At 38.4% G+C, this 25,947-nt stretch overlaps 1 protein-coding gene across 1 annotated transcript in view; it reads right to left on the reverse strand.

The window, feature by feature from the left end:
- Positions 1-25,947, reverse strand: part of GPC5 (glypican 5) — a 727,404-nt gene that overhangs the window by 472,832 nt on the left and 228,625 nt on the right. The window contains exon 6 of the mRNA XM_074168139.1: positions 922-1,042. Coding sequence (XP_074024240.1) covers positions 922-1,042 — 121 coding nt within the window. The remainder of the gene's footprint in view (positions 1-921; positions 1,043-25,947) is intronic.

The following is a 25,947-nucleotide window of genomic DNA, read 5'->3' on the forward strand; positions in this document are numbered from 1 at the left end:
CGCAAGGAAGAGCTGTCTAGTATCTCTATTCTCATGTTTGGGGAATGAGGTAGAGAAGAGGAGTGGAGACCACAGAGGTGTTGAGCTTGCAAGCCCTCCCTAACTTGCCTCTCCTTTTACCACTGCAGATGAGAGGATACTGTGTTAGATAAGTCACTGACAAGAAATGCCAATATAACATTTCTTATCACTGAGAATTCATATCAGAGTGAAAACTTGTATTTTTAAACTGAAATAATGACTTGTCAGCAAAATAACTGTTGGTTTCAATATAATCAGAATTTGGTCCTGTAGTTCTGGCTATCTGTGCACATAGATACAGTACGTAACAAAAGAAAACTGTAATCCTTTAAATATATTACAATACAATAATTGTGCAGAGCCATATTGGAATTGACTGCCTTGTAAGCCTTAAACTTAATAACTCATAGATATATACGTCACGTAATGAACACCAACTCCTTTAGCAAGCATGTTATTCTTGCTCAAACTGCCTAGTTTTTCTATCTGGCATGTAAACAGAAAACATTGCAGCAAGACTAGTTAAGAAAGAGCCTAGATTTAGGAAAGAGGAAAATTATGTTTTATTGTTTTTTAAACATATGCATCCAGTTAATATCCCTAAATTATACTGTTTGTGCTTTTGTACACTTACTGCAATGCTGACCTGTGGTACTCACAGGTACAAAGGGTCCAGCTGCCAGAGTCTTACTTCCTACACTCATCTACCACATGCAAACCTTTTAAGTAAAACATTTCTAATAATTGAAGTGAGACAGAGAGCAAGTAGTGTTTTGGCGTTGATGTACGCTGAGGAGTAACTTGAGTTAACAATTAACCTTTAATGTACAGTAAATTAATACTTTCACTGCTAAAGTTGGGTTTAGTATTATACTATATCTATAGGTAAAAGCAGCTTACCTGAATAATATGTTTCAGCTTGTCAATAATTTGACTTATTACAGGATCTGTTCCCTTCACTTTTACTTCTGGATTTGCAGACTGAGCTTTGATTCCACTGCCAACCACACGATGAGTATAGCTAGTTTAATACACAAACACACACACAAAAATGGTTTAGTAAGTTATTCTACTCTCAGAAAGTCATCTTCTAGTTTCTATTAAGTCTCATGGCATCAACATTCCACTTTAATGAGACGCATTAATTTTGTGCACATATTTTTCACAGAAAAGAAATACAGCATAATATAATTACTACATTCCACAAAGTTGTATTGTTTATTATAGCTTTAATTTTATCACAAACTTTAACAAGAAAAGAGTTATCTACATTTTGAAGCAAGAACATTCATTCCTATGCATATTTTGGTCCTCCATTTTGGTTTTGCTAAATACAAACTACCTGGTGATTGCCTAAATGCATCACACCAGGTTTTTAAAAGAAATTCCAGATTCTACACACACTGTGTGTTCAGAACTACACCTGAAGTTTCCTAGTGTTTTTGCGAATGCATATGCAGATAGAATATCTATTGCAGGACAACAGCCAAACTGTGCATAAATTATTTAGCATTACATAACTGATATACGTACAGAGGAGGCCAGAATTTACTTAATATAGAGATATGTAAAAAAGAAGCAACAGAAACCAGATATATGCTCATTCAAGAAAGAACGGTTGTAGTAAGTAGAACATTGTTTCTAATATATCAAAACTCAAAATACAGGGACTAAAATTAACCACCTAGCAGAATTCTGTGCCTTATTAAGATGCAATTCTTCGTTCAGCTTCCCATGTTATATGTACTACTCAAGTTATGCAAAAAACCCATGAATGTCTACCTTCTCATCACAGATACTGTACATTATGCAAATACCCGCCATATGTTAGATTTTGTCTGCATACTCTACGAGAGGATAGCTCTATATATCTCTGTCTCAAAAATATTTTGCCAGCTGTTACACTGTAAGAAAAAGAAAGGAAAGAACCCTATCAGGAATGGAGTAAAGAAATGTCTAATTCCTGCCTATTAGATCTGCATATGAGCATAGACACAGGATATTCAAATTTTGCAGAATCTGTTTTATGAAAAACATTGCAGGTCCTCTTAGCTTTAAAGAAAACCTTCCATGTATGCTAATCAACAAACACTGTTCATTAAAGCAAGGTTGCCACATAACAACAATATTTTGTCTTTGGTATTTGCTTAAATATCACCTTAAGTGAGATTGAGGATATTCCTAACGAAGCATACACGAACCCAGATACCATTCCTAAATTGACATTGGTCATGCTCATAGATACAAATTAACCCTGTCATTCAAAATGACACTAAGTTTTCCATAGGTCCCAGAGAGCACAATTTGCCTTCTGTATGAGTGACAAAAATTAGTAGCTCCTTTAGGCATTACAAGAAGATACTTTTTGGACTACAAGTTCTGCAAAAAGCTTCAAAAGTGAATGAATTCTGAGGCTCAGGAAAATTTTCCGTCACTTTTGAGGTATTAAGAGCCAGCAGTCTTTCATCACTTAAGTCCCTTAAAGCATTTGATTTCACACAGTAAATACTAAAATTCTAGACCTTCTACATACAGCTCTGCATGTGCAATTTAGGGCAAGCATGCCCTCTGTTTCTTCTGCTTGCAATCAAGTTCACTGGAAGCAGATATAATATCAAATTTAAATTCAATTATGTATAAATATATCACAGCAATGATCACCTGCAATTAGTCACCAGTTAAAGATTCTAGCTTTATTCATTCTTCATTTGAGAAAATAGTCAGTTGTATCCAATATTCAGGACAGACTGTATCAGTTAAAGGTAAATACTAAAAATAATAAGCTTATTACTAAAAGCCATTATGGAACCCTTTACTGATTCACTAGCCATACTATTACTTGGAATAGATGTTAATGATGCACAGTCAGGACAGCAAGGCTTAATTTACTTAAATGTGGTTCACTGGAACATAGTAGTTGAATGAGTTTAAAAAAATATTCATAGCACTGTTGAATGCATTGAATATATGAGTGGTTCATATTCCTCACAACACGGTATTTTACTTTATAGCAGACAGCTTTTTGTGCTGCCTCGTAGTGATGGGGCAATTTGCCATCTTGTAGTGATGTGGTAAAGCTCTTTATAGGTATGTGTAACAAAGTCTGCAGCCTGCCTGCTAGACCTGGGGGAACGTTTAAAGCAGCAATTTGAGAAGGGTCAACAAATCTTCCAGTAGCTTCGAAGGATAAAAAAAAAAAAAAAAAAAAAAAAAAAAACGAAAACCAAACCTAAAATTCTTCTCCAATGTTTTTCTCAAAAATTCTTCTTCAACAGTCATTTTAAATCAAAATAGATAATTCAATATGGAATTCCTTCCTTCCTTCCTTCCTTCCTTACTTCCTTCATTCATTCATTCCTTCCTTCATTCCTTCCTTCCTTCCTTCCTCTTTCCAGCTGAACAACACCGCACTCACCAGATGGACAACTGGTTTAACTCAACACACTTTCATGCAACACAGCGATTTCTCTTCATACTATAACAATATTAAAAAAAACCTTAAAGGTTATGCCTCCCTTTCTAAACAGTGCTCCCATTTTCTGTTTCACAGCTCGCAAAACCTATGTTCTCACTTTCTGTCACACTGAATTCTTCAATTAACACCTTTTTTCAAATGCTGCAAACCCAACTATTACACATTTGCCTGTGAACTGCATAACTAGGGGAAAAAGAACATCTTTTTTCTTATTTTAATTTAATTGAAAATACTCACTTCTCTAACCATGCAGGAAGAAATAAACCACACAGAAGTTGAGAATTGTCTAGGCTACAATTTTATTAATTCAGCTCGTCTGGGAATTATCTCGCAATCACTCATTCAAGGCTGAACATCATTTCTTTTTCAGCTATTTCCACAACGAAATCCACACCATTGCACAGCTGGTATTTACCATAGGACTAACTCCTTTTTTCACGTGAGGGAAATTTGCTGGGAAAGTAATACTGTCTTGTGAGTGGACCAGATATTAAAAGTTTCAATTTGTTCCCCAGCCTCACTAGAGCTGTCATCCTCTAAATTCCTCTTCAGCTGTGGTTCATAAGGAATAAGAGGATTTACTTACCAGTAGAATATGTAAGCAATTAATTTGGTTCTCTCTCCCACTCCTAGTCATTCTGCTATAGTAATTCTTTTTGTGTTTTCTCAAGGCAAAATACAGATCTGCTGCCCAGGCAGAGGAGATCTATTACTTAATGTTAAAATTTCTTTCTAGGGAATGACTGATTCTCCTTTCTCACATAAAAAATATACCCTTTTTCTTATTTACACATTTTGTCAAACCTGTGTGGCCCAATGGCTCCTTGCCATTTGGGTTGGAAGCTTCAAGTTATCCTAGAAACATGTCCAAAATCTATTTGAATGTTCTCTCAGTTCTCATGAATAAGGCAATTCCTATACAAAGTCCAGATACTCTTACCCAGTAACACTGCCTGTAGCAAATACCACTTAACCTTCATTTCTTATACCCACTTTGGTGTGAAAAAGCATCTCTGCGCAGAAAGGAGCTGTATAGCATGAGTGGGCATAGTCTTCCTGTACGTTCTTCTGCCTGCCCCCACAGCTATGACATAAAGAAGCTGAAAGTTTGGTAGGCATTTTCTTCTTTTACAGTCACTGCCAGGCTACTTTTTCTTCCTTTCAGGAAGGAAATCCACTCACTCACCTATCTGTCAAAGAACCTACTCACATTAGTTACCCAAATTGTCTCCTTGCTGACTGCTCAGAGGTGGGGTTTGCTTTTTCCAGTTGAGAGTGGGGAAGGGTAAGAAGGTGAAGCAGAGGTGACATGCATCGAAGCAATGACAAGCAGCACACTAGTGCTTGATAATGTGCAACTTTAACTCAATTAGCATTGAACAGCTATTACATCATTAGGTACTGGCAGTAACAAACTCTATATTACTTGTCCTTACTTGCTTTGACCTGTTAGGCACCTTTCTATCTACCTTCTTTATCACTCCTGACCTTTCTCTCATCCGCAGCCAGCATGATCCTTTCCAGGGCTGACAGAAGTGAATTTGTGATTCCCCCTGCTTTCCACTGCCTGTGGACTCCCTCACGGTCCACAACAACATCACCAAGCAGAACAGTGCACCCTTCGACCTAAAACCTTCACAACTGCTCTGGCTGCCCCCAAAACAATTCAAATCCGGTTCTGTGACAATTGACACATTTCAGCCTGTCCTCATGATATTTTTGTCTGTTACAGGCCCCAGCAGACCCCAAACAACACACAAGATGACATCCATGGAGAAAACTTTGGGTCCACGACTGGTATAATCACTGCTCATTTCAAAGGTCTTCTGGTTTATCCTCAGTCTACTAGATGTTTACCACATTCCCCAGCTTGACTCTTGAAGGAGTTGCTACTTCTCTTCCTCTCCCTCTTGAAATCCGTATGCTTTTGAAGTGCTGGGTTATTCAAGCTTTGTAAAGTTTTTACTACTTCAAGAGTTTTTAATTTTATGTTCAGGGAGAATCCAGTCTTGAAATTAATCCTCCAGTTTCTGGATGCCAGTTTTCACCCAGGATCATGCCTTATAAAGCATCACATATGGAAAATAAAGAGGTAAATGACAAAAATTAAGATTTATTTGGATGGAACAAAAAGAATGCAATCCCATTTTGAGGAATGGTTTTCCCCAAATGTGTTGGGTTTGTGTGACAAGGTTTTGGTAGTGGGGTGGCTGTAAGAGTGGCTTCTGTGAAAAGCTGCTAGAAGCTTCCCCTATATCAGAGAGCCAATGCCAGCAGGGTCCAAGATGCATCTGCTGTTGGCCAAGGCTGAGCTCATCAGCGATGGTGGTAGTGCCTCTGGGATAACATATTTAAGAAGGAGGAAAAAAAAACCCTGCACAACAGCAGCCAGAGGAGAGGAATTGAGAATATGAGAGAAACAGCTCTGCAAACATGAAGGTGTGTAAAGAAGGAGGGGGAGGAGGTGCTCCAGGCTCCAGAGCAAAGATTGCCCTGCAGCCTGTGCTGAAGACCACAGTGATGCAGGCTGTCCCCCTGCAGCCTATGGACGTCCACCTTCAGCTCATGGAGGAGCCCACATCAGAGCAAGGGGGTGCCCAAACAAGACTGTGACCCTGTGGGAAGACCATGCTGGAGCAGGCTCCTGGCAGGACCTGTGGACCCATGGAGAGAGGAGCCCACATTGGAGCAGGTTTGCTGCTAGGACCTGTGACCCCTAGGTGACCCATGCTGGAGCAGCTTGCTCCTGAAGAACTGCACCCCACAGAAAAGACACATGCTGGAACAGTTCATGAAGAACTGCAGCCCATGGGAAGGCCCCACACTGGAGAAGTTTGTGGAGGACTGTCTCCCATGGGTGGGACCCCACACTGGAGCAGGGGAAGAGAATGAGGAGGGAGGAGCAGCAGAAACAACATGTGATGAACTGGCCGCAAATCCCAATACCCGTTCCCCTGTGCCGCTCATGGATACGTGGTAGGGAAGCCAGGAGTGAAGTATAGAAGTGAAGCCCAGGAAGAAGGGAGGGGTGGGGGGAGAAGGGCTTTAAGATTTAGTTTTATTTCTCATTACCCTACTCTGATCTAAAATAATAATAAATTAATAAATTAAATGAATTCCCCGTCAACTCTATTTTGACCATGATGGTAATTGCTGAGCGTCCTTATCTCGACTCATGAGTCTTTTGTCTTATTTTTCTCCCCCTGTCCAGTTGAGAAGGGGAGTTATAGAGTGACTTGGTTGGCACCTGGTGTCCAGCCAGGGTCAATCCACCACACAAATTTGACAAAACTGTCTGCATACCAGTTCACAGCATAAATGTTGAAACAACATTTTTCATGTGATGTTGCATTGCTAAATGATGGTGGTCTCAGCATAGAACCCCCAAATCATAGAATCATAGAATGGTTAGAGTTGGAAGGGACCTTAAAGATCATCACATTCCAACCCCCTTGCCATGGGCAGGGACACCTCCAGCTAGACCAGGTTGCTCAAAGCCCCATCCAGCCTGGCCTTGAACGCTTCCAGGGATGGGGCATCTGCAATGTCTCTGGGCAACCTGTTCCAGCGTCTCACCACCCTCACAGTAAAAAATTTCTTCCCGATATCTAATCTAAATCTCCCCTCTTTCAATTTAAAACCATTATCCGTCGTCCTATCACTCCATTCCCTGACAGAGACCCTCCCCATCTCTCCTGTAGGCCTCTTTCAGGTGGAAGGCCGTTATAAGGTTTCCCTGGAGCCTTCTCTTCTCCAGGCTGAACAACCCCAGCTCTCTCAGCCTGTCTTCATAGGGGAGGTGCTCCACCCCTCTGATCATTTTCATAGCCCTCTGCTGGAGCTGTTCCAACAGGTCCATGTCCTTCCTGTGTTGAGGACTCCAAAGCTGGATGCAGTACTCCAGGTGGGGTCTCACGAGCAGAGTAGAGGGGCAGAATCACCTCCCGCGACCTGCTGGCCGCACTTCTCTTGATGCAGCCCAGGATGCAGTTGGCTTTCTGGGCTGCCAGTACACATTGCCGGCTCATGTTGAGCTTCTCATCCATGAGCAGTCCCAAGTCCTTCTCCTCAGGGCTGCTCTCTAGTCAGTCTCCGCCCAACCTGTATTTGTGGCTGAGACTGACATGTCCCAGGTGCAGGGAACACACTAACATACCGAAGTAAATAAACACATATTTTTGCATTTTTTCCTGTTATTGGAAATTCTAGCCCATATTAAATTTGCTTTCCCTGCAAGATGATCTGGCTTTGATCAATTGACGTTAAAAACTATTATTTAACTTTGACTCTTTTGTAATTACAGGCTTTGACAAGTCACAAGGCAGGTTGAAAACCCTTTTGCTTTCTTCAGGTGTATAATAAGGCATTGACAAATCCTTATGAAGTATTTCATTATTGATTCTTATCATAAAAGTAAGATTATGGAAGTCAATCTCTGTTTGTTTAATCTGTTCTTGCTGCTTGAAGTGATATCTTTTGCATATAAAAATTGTAAACTTACTTATACGTTGTTGTTTTATTTTTCACATATCATTGTGTTTAATTAACAAATGTCTATAAATCTAACGTCTTCAAACATTCTAATGTCAACTAAATGATCCGTCAGAGCTAAATGGGGTATAGGGAATCTGATCATGGTACACAAAACTTCATCCCTGTAGACTTACATTTTCATGCAAAATATGTTTCCCCTTAGTTGGGGGAAACATAAAAATCTCATACTCTCGTTTTGAGAGACTTCATTCATTATAAAGCTTTAATACAGCATTAATCACTTTGTGTTTCTTTAACTCCTAATGTACAAGTAGTGGAAAAAACATTTTAAGGATCCCCACAGAGGTAGCCTGACTTGAGAAGTGTTGCTCAGATTTGAATCCTCAGGAAAAAAAAAAAAGAAAAAAAGACAAATTTCTTGCTAGAGAAGTAATAGACCCACCATCTGTGCTCATTTCTCTACAAGCATGGTAATGTATCACATCACTTTAATAGGCAGCCTTGGTCCCCAAGTACTATTCATTTTCATCAACACTAGGGAAAAAAAACAAGCACCAATATATTTATATTCTATAAACATGTTTTAAAGTGATGAATAACAAGGTGCATATTTTCTGAGCCCAATATATGAATTTTCATGTAAATTTCCTATTACTCTCTATTGTTTCTAGGAATACAGTTGGTGTGTTTTACATTTGATTGTATCAGCATCTCTGTTAAAAGAGAAGATCATGCTCTATTGGCTATCACTGATTTCCTGGTGCATGCAATTGGAAAAGCTACTAGAAGTAATGAATATATTAACTCTCATATCAGCCATTTTGGACATGGTACATAAGGCAGATCTACCTCTATATCCCTCCAACACAAATAATCTATATTATATTGTGATAGCAACAAATACTGATACATCATATTTATTGTCAACAACTGATCATGATTTTCCATTCCTTCACATTAGCTTTGTAGAATAACATCAGTATAGATAAAATAGAGTAAGAAATCAATGCTAAAAATGGGTCTGAGTGATAAACTTTTGGTCTAAATCCAAAGTTCTCCAGAGTTCAACTCCTAGTGCTAGTAGTGTTTTCCTTCACACCTGCTATTCTTTAAATTTGCTGCTAATCTCTGCTATCACTTCAGTATGAAGAGAACACAAATTCTTTGTTAGCAGTAGATTTGCTTCAAGTAAAGCCAACCTGACTTAGCGCAGCCTTTCATACAGCTAATGAAGAGGTTTTAAGAAGCCAATTATCTAACTACAGAAAGAAGAAACATGTATTATGGAACTAAACAGGGAAAAAAATCAGTTGAAAAAATCTGTTTCAGTGCTTTCAAATTGAAATTCCTGCAATTTGTGAAAGTGGAACTGTGGTACACAGACATGCATTAGAACCAGAACTCAAGCAGAAAAAGAAATACATTAAAGTTCAGAACTTCACCCAGACTAATATTCGTAAATAGTACAGGCCTACATGTCGCCTGGGGAACCACATAGAGCTGGACATTTGGGCTTATGAGGAACAGGAACTGGTGTGTTTGCTAAGTGTTTCAAGACCCTGGCCTAAGCTTGAAGAGTTAACAGTTTTCATAAGTGTTAAGGATGACCATGATCCAAACCCGCAGTGCATCCATTCCCAGATACTCATTCTGGAATTCTGGACTCTTTTTTCAAATCTGTGACTTTTCTTGATTGTTTTGATTGGTCTGTTTTGCCCAGTCACAACCTGAAGTTAAACACTGAAGCAAGGAGCAGGGCTTTCCAATGTGGTCATAGAGGCACAATAGCGTGGCTTCTGGATCACAGCAGCATGGCATAGCCCTGCCACTTAAGAACACAAGTAAAATGAAGGCACACACCCTGTAGACTTACAGTAAGCCTGAGGGACATACAGACAGTGTGATAATTCACCAGAGATGGAAAGCAGACCCATCAGCAAAGGGAAACTCGGAGGGAGATACAATTAAGATAGACTTGTTTCTAATAATCTGACATAAAGTACTTCAGTGTCATGCTTTATGAAGAGTAGCATCTTAATAGATATAAAAAAAAAAAAAAGAAAATCAAGGAAAACCTAACCAATGGTTAAACAGAAATCTTGTAGTTTTCCCTCTCCAACATAATAAGAACTTGTGAGATAGTGACATAAATATTTGTAGCACCAAAAAAGATGACATAGTCATGAATAAGCCCAAATAACATCTCAGACGTAGTCAGACACTTCCTAAAAATTCCAGCAGTAGGACACTTAACTGTGAAAAAGCTGTATCTTTCAAGTACAGGAAAATTTTAAATTGCTATATACCTGTTGACAAAAAATGCATATTGTTAGATCAGGATAATACATATTATCTAGTCATGGCAATGAGGGCCAAGATCCTTCAATAACCACGAAGAATATGCACAACAGTCGAATATTTAAAGAAACTGATTTTGACTTAGGATCAAAGACAAGGTATAGTTTTCCCTGAAAAATAGAATATGTACAGATGTATACACAAAAAGTATATGTATATGCAAAATTTTTAAACATAAAGGTTTTTCCCCCCAGGACTGTTTCATTATGTTGATTGCCTGTAGGTTTGATAGGATTCAAATCCACAGGACAAACCTACATAACATTGCCCCCCCCAAAAAAGAGAAATAGTCTTCAGGCCGTTCCAAAAAGCTGGGAACTGCTGTCTCAGAAAGATATGTCTCTTGCTATGATTTCACAGTTGTGTAGAGTCAGAACAAGGGTCTAGCATGATTGATCTTCTTTGTCTAATTGTCCTATTTCCATACCTTTCATATTCCTGTTTACGGAAGAGGCCAGCTTCAACAGGAGAAAGAGAATGCCCTATGGTTTTTAGAAAACTTTCCACTAAGCAATCATTAATGGCTGGCATGCCACCAACAACAGGTTTGCAGGGGAACTGCACACCACCAACCACCATGATTTCTTATTGTGTTTTTAGTGAAAATGATCCCTTTAAATGAAAACAAGAGCCTCTACAGACTTAAAGTTCCTTTCAGCACAGATCAGACTGTCAGAGAACTCAGGAACTCTCTATATACATTTCTAGAAAATTATGTTTCTGCAGGTCCTCATAGTACTGGGAATTTCTGCAGACAAAAATGTAGCCATAGGTCAAGATAGTCACCTCCTCCAGTTACTGGCAAAAAATATTAAAATCAGTAACAGTTTTGCAATAATAAAATTCATTTGTACAGATGAGCAGGTTAGAACTGCACTCTTCTTGATGATGCTGAAGATAAGAAGTGAAAAACAGATGGACTAACTTTACCTTTCATGCTTTCAGGTTTACTTGGACATGAAGCAAGCAAATCTAGAAAAAGATTTGAGGCTAGTGAGTGGGATTCAAACTTGCTGCTTCTTCCACTGCTTGGAAGAAGTGATGTCCAACTTCTTTTAGGCACTCGGACCATGTTCCAAGTGGCAGACTGAAATAACGAAAGGTGTATTACCACAGCAAATGCTATTCTCCAGAACAACTCTTAAGCGTCTTGGCAGTCAAGCCTCTCCCAAGAAACCTGGTGACGTCCTGCACTTTAGCAAGTTTAACTGTTCACCTCATCCTGATGTCTCTCTGCCAGCTGCTACTATCACCTTCAGCCACCACCTTCTTGGGCTTTTCACTGCTTGGCTCAATTGAATTTATCAAGAGCTACGCAGGAATCTCTACGTTAAGCTGTCAAGTTACAGGATCGTGATATTGAGACAACTGCTCTGGTTATGAAGGGCTTAATCACTGGAGTGCATTGCCTTACCTCTGAAATACTGGTGTATAGCAGGGAGTCGCACTGATGAGGAGGTTCAGGTGGTTCATAGTTGCTGCAGCTGTGCAGAAACACTGCCTGACAAAGTTTATTCTTTTCGTCATGTTGTGGCTATATGATTCTCACCTCCATTTGCCATATTTCATCTCAAAGGAACTTTTAACTGATTGTATTACAGTAATCTCCATGAAAGCAAGAAGGCGACAATGACTAAGTCTCTCTGTTGACTTAATTTTCTGCATTTGAAACTAATTTGGTGTAAATGAAGCAACGCTGATTTTCATCAGATGACTATTTGAAGTAAGCGTTGAAACGCCAGGGAAATAGTTTGAAACTAGGTGTTTATTTCCTGTGGCTTGTGTGGGAAGGTCCAGACAGAGAGAATATAATATACAAGACCAAATAACCTAATTTTTAAATTAATCTATTTATTTATTATATTTGCTCTCCTGTACTCATCTCTTTTAACTGGGATTGTTACAGTAACTAAGATGCAACTTTTGCAATATGTTCCTCCTTCTACAAACTGGATTTTCTTGTTTGTATGTTCTAGTTTGGAAAAGCAGGCATTCATGTACCGGCATTGCTGAAGGATTTGTTTTGTTCAGCTTCTCACCTTAATTGAATTCCAAATTATTTCACACCTTAGGCTGCTGGCACTTAAAAGTTACAAGCAAGCACGTGTATTTATATAGCCTCACTGTGTTTAAGAATGGTAAGATAGCCCAGAGTGCCTGCTACATTTTGGTTTATTTCAAACTTGGGATATGATTTTGAATATCTCCTTCTCAGCTTGCTTGCTTTATGATTACTGATAATTGCTGTTTTACACCTGCTGTTGCTAGCATCTTCATCACTGCTGGACATTTCAAAAATCTGGGTAACTGTTAAATGAGAAATTAACAATTACCTGAATACTAGTAAAAAGTAAACATGTGCAGCAACAAATAAGTAAGAGTGTTTAGTGGTGCAAATTTTATTTAACAAAGCTGAACAAATCAAAGAATCACGGCAATCATAAAAAAAAAAAAAAGCTTTGAGCTTGGACAGGTATGTTGGCTGTTTTTTTCTATTCTTATATAGTTTTTCAAGACTAGATATTGCAAAGTCAGCCTCAGAAAACTCATCAAAAATATTTTACACTTAGTTATCAGAGACAGTATTTGAAGTAATTCTAGGACAAATTCCGTTTGCCCTAGACATTTTTAATACTTTTTAATTGATCAACATTTATTTCAAAAGAAAATAAAATATCCTTGAATTTCCTCAATGAAAATTTATTTTTAGATCTGTAATTTGGTATATATTTGAAAAAAAAAACTGATTGCATATACATTTGTTAAATTTACAGAAAATATTAAGTGTGGAAAACAACTGAGTAAAAGTTGTGTTATTTGTCCATCAGACAAAAGTATGTTCCTGTAATGCACATTATGCACCAGATTCTCTTCAGTTGCTATGTATGGAACATGTATTTAGAAAGATTGTTTTACTAAGCATCTGAAATTCAGTACAGGATGTGCGCCTGTTTCTGTTAAGACTATATCCTTTTTGCAAAGAATGCAAATTCTACTGGAGTGAAAACTACTAAGGCTAAATTTTCTTCTTCAGAAGAAATGCTATATTCTGCACACTGAAAATTCACTTTTTGGAGCTTTCTTCTGGCACAGAAAATAAATTCTAATCATATTTTAAAATTGATCAGTAGCACAGTTGTGACAGTTTTGAAATACACCAAATTTGCCTAGATCTGCATTGACTCATTAAAGTAATCTATGTCAACCTAAGGTTATATATATTTTTTTTTTAAATATTGTCTTTTCCTGCTGATTTTCCATATTCCTTTTCTTGGACATCATCTGAATGAAGTAGTCCACATTAACTCAAAGAATTCTAGAACAATTCTGCCCAAATATTATGAAAGCTTAAATATGTTTCCTTGTGACTGCTGCTATTTCCTACTGTAAAGAAAACTTTATATCACATTATCAATGTCAGAGAATTTTGTTTTGTTTTGCTTCAAAATGTACTCTTTATACTCTTTCAAAAGTTCAAGAACTTTGGAGGAATTCTCACTTGAAAGATAGGATGGAAATTAGTCTTCCTCTCAATTAATGGTAGCCACTGTAATAGTTTTCTATGTGTACATATCTCAGCAGTACATTGCTAAATTCCAGAGACACTATTCTTACATGTGATGCAAAATGAATGTCACAAAGAGCAAGACAAAACACCCAGACAACAGCTCTGTTCTGTCAAACAGAAACTTAAACTCTGCTGAGCATCACACCCTAGCAGGTGGGGAATTCTTCACTCCAACAATGTCCAAATTCTCCACAGAGGCAAAAGAAAAAGCATCTGAGAGGGAACTAGTATCAATCTGCAATCCACCTTAACAAATAAATGTGTTCTAGTAATTGCAAGCTCCATTGAAAAGAACTGAAGAGGAGCTTCGAGACGGATATTTCATTTAAACTAGGTGCCCTGCGTAAGTCACATGTTTAAAATTGAGAAAAGAAATTCTTATTACATTAGAAAATAACTAAATGGCAGACATATGCAAGTGCACTAAATCTAGATAAATAAGGACAACAATATCTCCTTCTTCTTGTAGTATTCTTGAAATCTTCTTACAACCCTAATAATTCTACTGTAACTTCATTTAATGGAGCAAGGAAATGAAAGATATTTATTATCATAAACAAGCACATAAATGTTTATAGCAAATACCTGGCAAAAAAAAAGGAGTTATCTTGGAAAAACAATTGAAACAATTTGGAAACACTACGCTCTCAAGCCTAATTAGTCTAAAATTGAGAAACCTGCTTTCCCCTATAGGACACTAAAATTTCTCTGCTTGGAAATGGCACAAGGGTCATGTAACTATGGCATTATGTAGGACACCAAACCTTGGAGAGAGAAGTCTGACATTTCATATTTTGTCCAACCTAATACTTCAGTGCACAAACAAAAGTATCCTCTAGTAAGTTGGAATGCTCCTGATAATTTTGGGACTGATACCTGACACAGCACTGGCACAGTCACTATTTATCACAGAGCCACATGGGGACTACACCACCACAAATCATGTCAAAGGTGCGCTCTCACAATCCATTCTTTGTTATTGAGTAGTTTGGTTTTTTCTGAAGTAATTTATGGAAAATTAGCACAAAATGACAGTGAAGTTATGGTGAAGGACTATCAAGCAGATAATAAACCTGAATATGATTATTGACAAAAGAAAAGAAAAGAAGATCATTCAGCAAATAAAGGTCAAATGAAGGAATCAACCTAAGTCACTGTGCAATGCCAAGAGCGAAATGCTATTTCAGCCAATCCACTGTCATGAGCCACTCGATAGATCTGTTCCTCTTTATTCTAAACCGTGAAATTCCCTGTGTCAGTGAAGCTGCTTTTTACTGGCCCTTTCTGTTATCAGACTACACTCAGAGTTAGCAAATAATTGGGGGATTAATAATAAATCAATGTAAGTGGCCAATCCATCTCTGTGGCTTTGGATTCACTGTATCTTCCTAATTCATCGAAATGTACATGAATCATGATACTACAAACTAGGAATCGATGACACGTATCCAGCACATGATGCATTTCATCTTAAATGTTTTATGACACGTATGTGCTTCATATTAATTGTGTGGGGTTGTGGGGTTTTGGATTTTTTGTTATTTTGGGGAGAGGGGGTGTCTTTTGGTTTTTTTTCACACTTTCATCTAATCTGTTCCCATTTTCAATCCTGTTAAAACCTAGAGAATATAACATCATCTTGAAGATATAGGGTGTAATCCTCTCTTCATTCAAACCAGTTTTACACTTACACAAGCATGTTTACTTCATGCATGTCTGTGTGGGAGGAAAATCAGTCCCCAGATGTATTACTATACAATTTGGATTCATTTCATTTTTATACAAAAGATATCAGACATTTTACTGAAAAACTTTTCTCAGCAACTACAAGTTTGTTCAGCTACTAATTTGTAACTGTTTTTTTATTTCACAGCACCTTTGCTGGATGCATATGTATCACCTGATCTGCAAAATATCTGCACTGCCTCTTCTCAGAGTGCAGTGAAGAGCTCATGTGAAGAACAAATACAGTTACGGACCAGAAGCTCTATAGCATGATGTATTTTATTAAATAATAGAAACAAGCATTACAGTATAATGCCAGTTATGTGCTAGTGTTACTTAATCTTTATGGGAAATTAAGCATTTTCTAGAATGCCATATTTTGTCAATTACTGTTGAGTAAAGGTTTCATTCTGCACTGGTCCTTAACTAGTCTTATGCCAAAGATAAATATGATTGCCTTAACCTTTGACGCTTTTCACCCTCCATGAGAGGCATGATGGGTAATTTTTAAAGTATTTCAGGAGAAGTCACAAAGAAGATGGGCTTTATTTAAAGTCATATTCAAAGATAGGGGCATATGCATGAAGAGCTCCAACTTCAGAAGCCACTCAGAGTAATCAACTGAAGTGTCTGGAGACACCGAAGGGTTGTCTGTGAAGCCACTAAGAAGGTATTTGAACTGGCCTATTAAGACACGTATCCTTCATTTAAATTTTGTTACACAAAATCATATCAGTACAACATATTTTAGATGCACATTCTTAATATCAGACAGAATAGGAATAATGGAAACGCTATATACAAAGCACATCACAGTACAGGGCGCATAAGAAAGGATAAAAACACATTTGAGAATGTTTTAGTGTTTTCCACAACATTTTGGCCCAATGATTCTTGCATTCATGTATGATGTAACACCATTGTTCAATGTTTCTTTGAAAAGATGAACTCATTTTTTTACCCCTTGTGGCTACAACCGACAAATATACGAGCTAAGAAAGCCTTTGTAGCTAATGTTAAATTCTTTAAAGATAGGGATTGTATTGGAGTCTTAAGAGCTTTAATAAACTTTTGGTTTTCCCTTTCTTCCCAGCCACCCCTTTTTGTGCCTTCTTTTTACAAATTTCTCTTATAACATTGAATTATTTTTTTCCTTTAGGTATAAATGAGTGGACGTAAATGCATATATTTTCTCTTCACTGGATAAAGGTTCACAGGACAACAGCAGTAAAAGTATTTTTTACTGGAGGATAGAGATGATCATATTTCAAATTCCTAATAAAAATAATTGGTTTATTTCTATTGTCATATGAATCTCTGTAATTGTTCTTTGTTTTGCTCTGTTGTGACAAAATTACAATGAAAATGTGGCAGTGACTCAGTTTCACCTTCTTCTTCCCATTCACCCAAATCTTAATAAAATAGAGATTTTTGGCAAATATGACATAGTTTTCCCATGAGAATGCTCCCATAAGAATGAAGATGACAAATGATTATCAGTTGTATTCCACTTACCTATCTTTAGCTACTATTGCCTAAGCTTCCCCTACAAAGCAGAGGAATAGAAAGAAAAGACAAAGGGCCTCTTGAGGGAAATATAGCACCTACTTTAGGATGAAATGATGACTTGCCATCTTCATTGGACATGCCACCTAGACAACTAGTCTAGACAAAATACTGAAATATCAAATAACTTAACTGAAATGAGATTGCAATAGCCTTGGGGTATTCATTGCTGAAATCATAAGCTTCCTGCAGCAAGTCTATTATTCGCCCCGGTTTTCAGTTTTCCATTTGTAAAATCATCGTAATTCTTACTTATCTGTATCATGGAAGATAGTATGAAAGGACAATTATTAGTAATAAATATTATTATTTGTCTAGCCATTGCAGTAATGGGAACTGTATACCTGAGCATCAGTAGGATGTCAAAAATCTTTGCGATTTTTTCTGAAACATGCAGTTCAGTGCATTCTAAAAAGCAGTGCAGCTAATGATAAGCTTATCTTCCATTTTGTTCCTAAAGAAGCTCAAAGTATTTAATTTACTGAAATATTCAGTACAACCTGAAAAATTGAAGACAAAACTTATAAGAAATTTATACAGATTGTAATGGACTGCTGGAAGCTAAAGCTCTTCGTAAGAAAAGAAGGGTTCCACTTTCTTCCTTTGGGATCGGAAGGAGAGGAAGTCTTGTCTATTGTAAGTTTGGAAGCTCCGTGTGACTGCTTAGTATGCAGTCTGAAGGGAGAATCAATCTAGGCAAGGCTATTCTCAGAGATTTGATTTTTAACTTCAATTGTGATATTGCCTTGGTTACAGAAATTAAGTTCAAGTAAGTAGCAAGGGGTTCAAGGATAATGTAAGTCAAATAGACTGTCTTCCCTATGCGAAAAGCTGTCAAAAGAAGACAAGAAAATGGGGTCAAAGTGCTGCCAAAAACATTCTTCAGGGAAACAGCACCCCGCAGCAAGTATTACATGTCTGAAAATATTAAATGAATCTTATGTTGCAAAAATATGTATAATTCCTGCATATAGTTATAGATTTGCATGCGTATGTATATACACATATATGTACAGATGTGTACATTTGTGTTAGGATCTACATACTGAGCCAAACTTAAGTATCCCTGTCCTGTATCACAGACCCCAATGAAATTATCAGACTGTTTATGAACAATGGCTGGATTTTAAAAACATTGTCATAATGAGGACCTTCAGTGAGAGAAAAAAAGAAGTACATGCTTCAGTATCATGGGACTTGGGAAAGTAGGATTTCACTTGTGTCCCTACACACTCCTGATTTAACATTGAACAAGCAACTGGAAAGTAGGTCTTCAACACTACAGGAGTGTTGCAGTGAAATTTTATTAATAAATTTTAGGTCATTGGTTGATGTCAGGAAAACCATAGTCTAATTTCTTATGCAAAATCTCTGGAGAGAGAGTAGTTTAAGAAAGGGATTCACAATGGCCAGCACAGTCAGTTTTGGTAAATAGGAATGAATACGTTTCTTATTCTAAACTTCATTTTGCCTTTATCAATACATACAAATATCAAGCTGCCTAAAAGATATTTGTCTTCACAGGGCTGTTTTATTTAAATTCTATTGATTCTGTGGAATTTACTTCATTGTCAACTGAGATGATTAAACATAATGATTCAGGTGACTGATGTGCCTCAGATTTATTCCACACTGTAACCCAAGAAAGAGCTGGATACAGGAAACTCTCCTCTCTGTTGACAGAGTGTTAGTCAGTCAGTCGCATCAGTAGGTCATTCATTTATAGACTAATGCAAACAACAAATGCAAAGCATTTGACACTGTCCCGCACGACATCCTGGTCTCAAAATTGGAAACTCATGGATTCGATGGATGGACCACTCGGTGGATAGGGAACTGGCTGGATGGCCGCATCCAAAGGGTTACAATCAATGGCTCAATGTCCAGGTGGCGGCCAGTAACGAGTGGTGTTCCGCAGGGGTCGGTACTGGGACCAGTACTGTTTAACATCTTTGTCGGTGACATGGACAGTGGGATAGAGTGCACCCTCAGCAAGTTTGCTGATGACACCAAGCTCGGTGGCGCAGTTGACACGCTGGAGGGAAGGGATGCCATCCAGAGGGACCTAGACAGGCTGGAGAGGTGGGCTCGTGCAAATTGCATGAAGTTCAACCAAGCCAAGTGCAGGGTCCTGCACCTGGGACGTGGCAACCCCAGGCACAAATACAAGTTGGGTGGAGAATGGCTGGAGAGCAGCCCCGAGGAGAAGGACTTGGGAGTGCTTATGGATGAGAAGCTCAACATGAGCAGGCAGTGTGCACTGGCAGCCCAGAGAGCCAACCGTGTCCTGGGCTGCATCAGGAGAAGTGTGGCCAGCAGGTCTCGCGAGGTGATTCTGCCCCTCTACTCTGCGCTCGTGAGACCCCTCCTGGAGTACTGTGTCCAGCTTTGGAGTCCTCAACACAGAAAGGACATGGACCTGTTGGAACGGGTCCAGCGGAGGGCCACGAGGATGATCAGAGGGATGGAGCACCTCTCCTATGAAGACAGACTGAGAGAGCTGGGGTTGTTCAGCCTGGAGAAGAGAAGGCTCCGGGGAGACCTTATAACAGCCTATCAATACCTGAAGGGAGCCTACAGAAGAGCTGAAGAGGGACTCTTTGTCAGGAAGAGTGGTGACAGGACAAGGGGCAATGGTTTTAAATTGGAAGAGAAGAGATTTAGATTAGATATAAGGAAGAAATTCTTTATTGTGAGGGTGGTGAGGCACTGGAACAGGTTGCCCAGGGAAGTTGTGGATGCCCCATCCCTGGAAGTGTTCAAGGCCAGGCTGGATGGGGCTTTAAGCAACCTGCTCTAGTGAGAGGTGTCCCTGCCCATGGCAGGGGGGTTGGAACTAGATGATCTTTAAGGTCCTTTCCAACTCTAGCCATTCTATGATTCTATGATTCTATAATTTGGCCAGAGAGAAAAATGACTGTGGTTTGCTGCTGGGGAGGAAACAGAGAAAGACAAAAGTTCCCATAACTTTATACAAAGGTACATATTCTTTGTTTTACAGTTACTGGATCAAATGATGAAATATTCATGACAGCAAAAACTGTGACTTTGACATCTAGTTCCTAGCAAGACATCCTAGTCATTAGGCTAGAGGCCCATGGTCATTCCTGCAATGTTTTTTCAACTCATGAATCTCAAATTACTGCATACAAACTGAGGAAATATCAGTGGGACAGACTGAGAAGTGCCTTTTCTGATGTCTGCAATGGCCTATATCCCTGTGGGTTTTGAGACGAGCAGTAGCTCTAAATCTAAATCTAAATCCTCCTCAGTTTTTTGGTGGTTTTTTTTTAACATGCTTCCTAATCAGTTACACGTGCTCTGGTAACACTTCACAGATTGCATATTGCATATAAAACAGCTGAATCTTTTAAATTGTGAAGCCCAAAGAGGTCAGCGTTTGAGCTGGAATTCAGCTGTTCCACACTCTTATCCCAGAAATAAGTTTTTAATAGCCAAGGATTAAACAGAACTTGGCAAACGGTTTAAAGAGGAAGTGCCGTATAAAGGCAAGCAATAAATAGATGGAGCAGCATGAAGAGCCATGCAAACTTCTGATGTATGGAGGGTAGGACTAGAAACTGAGGAAGAAAACAGAGTAGCTCTGAATGAGCAGGCTGCATCAAAGAAGAAAGATAAAGTTAAGTTCTTGGAGATTTATGAAAACCATGATGGTACATTTAATCATCATGGATTTGGATCTAAAAAGTAAAACTTAAAGGAAAATAAAAGTAGAATTTTGAGTCCTTAATATAATATATTCAGGTTATCAGAGCACAAATATAACCATATTTAATTTGTGTTCCTGGTAAATATCCTTTCCACCCTTCCAAGTCTCTAGCATATACAATGAGATAAGTAGTTCCATATATTTGTTGACTCAGAGACCAGCATATGGGTCAGTGGTAATACATGGCTCGGAAGCAATTTTTTTGATTTAAAAAAACTGAAATTGCTAAAGGAGATGACCTTATTACTATAGAATTTTGACAAGTGCCACTTTAGACCCATTTCAAATAATACACATGAAGCCCCAATTTAGAATGTAACTTCTTTATTATTTTTATAGTGTTTAAAATGAACATAATATAATTTGTCTATGAATCTAAGTGATAATAACCTCAAGAAGCACTCTATCTTCATTTTATTGAAAGTCTGATGTGACTAAAACAGCTGTCTATAGAATCCACTGAGATGAACAATAAACTGTAAGGCAGATATTCAGGATCTTGTAATAAACTGAATTGAGCATCAGTGTTTTCAGTAACACTTCAGAATCTGCCTAGAAAATACAATTATTTAGGAATACATCCCTTTTTGTAAGCAAGTATTTCTTAACAGAAGATAATGTATCTGCAGCTTCCCTGAAAAGGGCCCGGGGGCCAACACCAAACTGAACGCGAAACAGCAATGTACCATTGCTGCAGAGTGGACGGTATCAGGAGTGTTGCCAGCAGGCTGAGGGAGGTGATCCTTTCCTTCCACTCAGCACTGGGGAGGCCACACCTGAAGTTGTGGGGCCAGTTCTGGGCTCCTCAGTGCAAGAAAGACATGGATGTACTTGAGGGAGTCCATAGAAGGGCTCAAAGATGAAAGGACTGCAGCATCTCTCCTACGAGGAGAGGCAGAGTTGGGACTGTTCAGCCTTGGGAAGGGAAGGCTCAGGGGGAATCTTATCAATGTATGTAAATACCTGAAGAGAGGGTGCCAGGAGAAGAGAGCCAGGCTCTTTCCAGTGGTGCCCAGTGACAGGACCAGAGGCAATGGGCACAAGCTAAAAAACAGGAGGTTCCCTCTGAACATCAGGAAACACTTTTTTACTGTATGGATGACCAAGCACTGCCACAGGTTCCCCAGGGAGGTTGTGGAATCGTCACCTTTAGAGATATTCCAGAGCTGTCTGGACATGGTCCTGGGCAAGTGAGTCTAGGTGGCCCTGCTTGAGCAGGGTGTTTGAACCAGATGACCTTCAGAGATCGCTTCCAACATCAACCATTCTGCAATTATGTAAATGTATAGATACTGACTTTTCATTTCTTGATGTTGAATTGTGTATTACATTCTTCACAGTGTTACAGTTCCTCATTATTGATCAGTAATCTTCAGACTGGGAACTGGGAAAATTATTTTTTGTGTGCATAAATTTGATTTCAGATTAGAAGAATGTAAAAAAAAACCATAAGCTTTCTATGTTATAAACAAAAGATTTTTTTTTTCTGAAAATTCTGGGCCTGCTGTCAACTATTTGTCTACTTTGTTAATAATTAAGACAGTCAGAAAATTGAACATCCTTTTTACAGAGTAGGTCACTTTACAGTTTATTCTTCTCAGTGGATTTGAGCAGAAAATAATTTTCTTAAATAAAAGAATGGGATGCTAAACAACCCAGGAACTTTGCTTTCTTGTAAACTGCCAAGAAAGTTCCAGAAGATGAGAACCTACCTACAACTGAATGATTTGTTTTGTAGAATGGCATCCTTGCCAGAGTAGAGTGACTACCTCTTTGTATCTGGGAGGTCAACAGCATAGAAAATGGCCTGTCAAACCACACAGGTACTAAGATCAACCCACAGCCCCACAAATCAGAAGAGAGAGCAGAAAGCTGGTCAGGGCAGCAGGGTTTCCAATGGACTAGATCACAAAGGGTAAAATAAGGAGTCTATGAATGTTTCATTTCTGACAAACCATCTTTCTCCTATAGAAACTATTTCATCAGACAGCTTTTGCTCATACTTACCTACTGCTAATAACAAACATATTAGCATATCAGCTAGTTTGTAATTCTGTGATTATGAATACTAATTGAGATACATTAAGATCTTGGTGAACAGGTTGCACTGAGCAGAAAATTATAGTTCCAGCTCTCCAATACTCATTCAATGTTGGCCATCTAGTGGGACAGACTCTGTGGATGAATTAAGAATAAGTTCTTTGACTGCAGTTCAACCAGACATTAAAATACTTGAAGCTCAGTGTTAAGCATAACTCTTAAATTATATTAAACTCTCCTATCTGCTGTCAAACACTACCTTAAGCCCTCCAGCAAAGCAGACATGAGGTTTGATTCAATCTATCCAACCTGAAAGCAGTTTGCCTAGTGGTAGTAAAGTCTGACGACGAGTTCTATATATAAAAGATGAAAAAGCCCCTGAACCCAAAAGCATTACTGATATATAATTCTGTCTGCTTTGTGAATATACTGAGGATGCAACCAGAGAGCAACTACACGGAAGGAATTAAAGTAAACTCACTGAAAAACCCCAAAACCCTCATATTCAAATCATATTCTTTTCAGGATCCCTGAAACCCCTTAATCTAGACTTGTTCTCACAACTGCCTGGTCCATACTTTTGGGAAAATACCTGCATTTGTGTGATAGTAATATGGTCCCTGTCTCAAGAAAAGAAGTTAACAGTGTGTGTTTTCTGCTTGTATTTAAAGTTCTCACTGTGAATAAATCTACCAGATAACTTTCAGAGTAACTAACAGATCTTTAGAAAACTTCATAGTATTGATGCAGTAATTTTCAGAATGCAAATATGAGATAAGGAAGTCTCATTTCTGATTCATTCTCTGAAAGAGTGACTGCAAAACTGCCTCATAAGGAAAACTTTTGTCCCTCAGAAAAACATCACTTTGAATTCTACATTTCTTCCTCCAAAAGTTCCCCAAAGCTTCTGGTTAGTGCTTAATTTTGATACTTTTGAATATGCTTCATGGAGATCTGAAATGTAACTTACAGTTCCATTCAGTCTTTTGTTTATTTGTCCAATATGGCTAATTCTACTTTTCTAAAAACATGTTCTTCTCATTCCTGTTTATGAGTATGTTGTGCATATGAAAATAAATATTTTTTGTTTATTTCAAGCCACCTGGTCTTCTTTCAGTATATGCATGTTTACTGCACAGCCTCGCTGGCACAGCCTTGAAATTTTTCTGTAAGATATATCTCATTTTGTCTGAATAGCACGGTAATGCTTGCCACTCTAAAGACAGCCAAAATTCAGGACAGTAATATTGTCATATTTTAGTTCTTAGTAGTAGCTGAGGACAAATACCATTTTGTCCCGAAAATTCCTGTTTGTAGCCCTGAAAGCTCATGGAAGGTTTTCACTTTCCAGATCAGATTTTGCTCCTCACTAAAAATCATACTGGCATTGCTCTTTACCAGACTGCTGGTACGCTCTTCCTGGGCGGTGTTTGAACAATTCTTGAGAACTTAAGATTTTTCACCTTTTCTTGTACCCAAAGGGCATTTCTCCTCATTCCTTGAGGAGTTTGTTTCATTGTCACGTCTTGTTAAATAATAGAGGTTTGTGACCAATTGCTGGCCACAAGCCCAATGAAACTCTATAGCTTTTGTGGCCACAAGTCTAAGGTTGTACTCTCTCTAGAACAGGTTAGCTATGTCCACATTAGACAGAACTTGATCCTGGAGCCTCTTTTTGGTCTGTTGAGGTCCTATGGTCTGTTATCATTTTGTGTCATTTTTTAAAATAAGACTGGAACATTGTGAGTGTTAGGTGGCAACCTGCCAGAGAGGTATTTTTATTGCATGAAACCAGGGGTATGCAATGGATGTACCATGAGGGTACCTGGAGGCATTTAAGGATGCAACATTTCATGAGGTAGTTCCTCAGGGGTGTGTGGGGTGGACACAGACAGACTTGCTGCCTTACTATCTTTTAAGAGTGGTACCTGGAGTGAACTTTTTTGGATACTGTGCATAGCATTGAGTGGTTCAAAATAAAGTCAGAGAGTGGGCGGGCAAGTTAGCCATGAGGATGAACCACGATAGCACTCAAGCTTGCTGTCTAGACATCTTTTACTTAATAGTGTGAATGTAGTCCAGTTATTTTTCTGATAACTTCTTACTGTTTGATGGCTCTCTGTAGACTGATAGCTCCATCCAACTTTTTTCCTGTCTTTTTTCCACTACCCACTTGTGTAACCCCACCAACATAGGCCTTTCCTTTTCCTTGAACATCCATCCTCCTTATAGCATAAGTCCTGATTCGACTAATTATACAAAAGACATTTTGTATATGAAGTAGATGACAGCTTAAAACACCAACATGAGTTATTAGGAGAACTTTATGACAAGTACTGTGAAGCACTGGAATAGGTTCTGGAAAAGTTGTGGAGTTCCATTTGTGATTTGATGCTGGCTATCCCGTACTGCCATGAATCTGCTGTAAACGCTCCAAGAAGGCTTGGAAGCAGCAATTTCATCTGAACTGCTGAGCTCTATATGCAAGACAATAAGGCAAAATTCTAATGTGCCCATTATTGTAAGTATTATAGTAATGTGGTCTATTATTTCAACCTTTCTGGCCACTTCCTATTTAACTTTGAGTGAGCATTGTGATCTATTTTTCACTAGGATATATCTTTTCAACCAGTATAGAAGGAACACAGTGAATAAGTCACAGGAAGAACATTTGGGTCAAAGTATCCAGGACACATCTCAGAAATACTCATTATTCAGGTCACTGATTTTGCTACTTTGTTTTCAGAATAGGAGTGAGTCACCAAAAGGCACAAAATAATTTTTTCAGCTTGTAGCATTCACGGAGAGCAGTATTAATGCAACCTATATTTTCTTACTTAATCAAGACCCAATCTTATGATCTTCATTCAAAGGAATTTTCAATTTAAGGTCCTGATCTTTCAGTGAATCTGTTCAAAGAGACCTCTCTCCAGACATACAGTGGAAAATGCAGAACCCAATTGCAAATAG

Source organism: Numenius arquata, chromosome 1 (genome assembly GCF_964106895.1).
Source record: "Numenius arquata chromosome 1, bNumArq3.hap1.1, whole genome shotgun sequence".
Taxonomy (NCBI): domain Eukaryota; kingdom Metazoa; phylum Chordata; class Aves; order Charadriiformes; family Scolopacidae; genus Numenius; species Numenius arquata.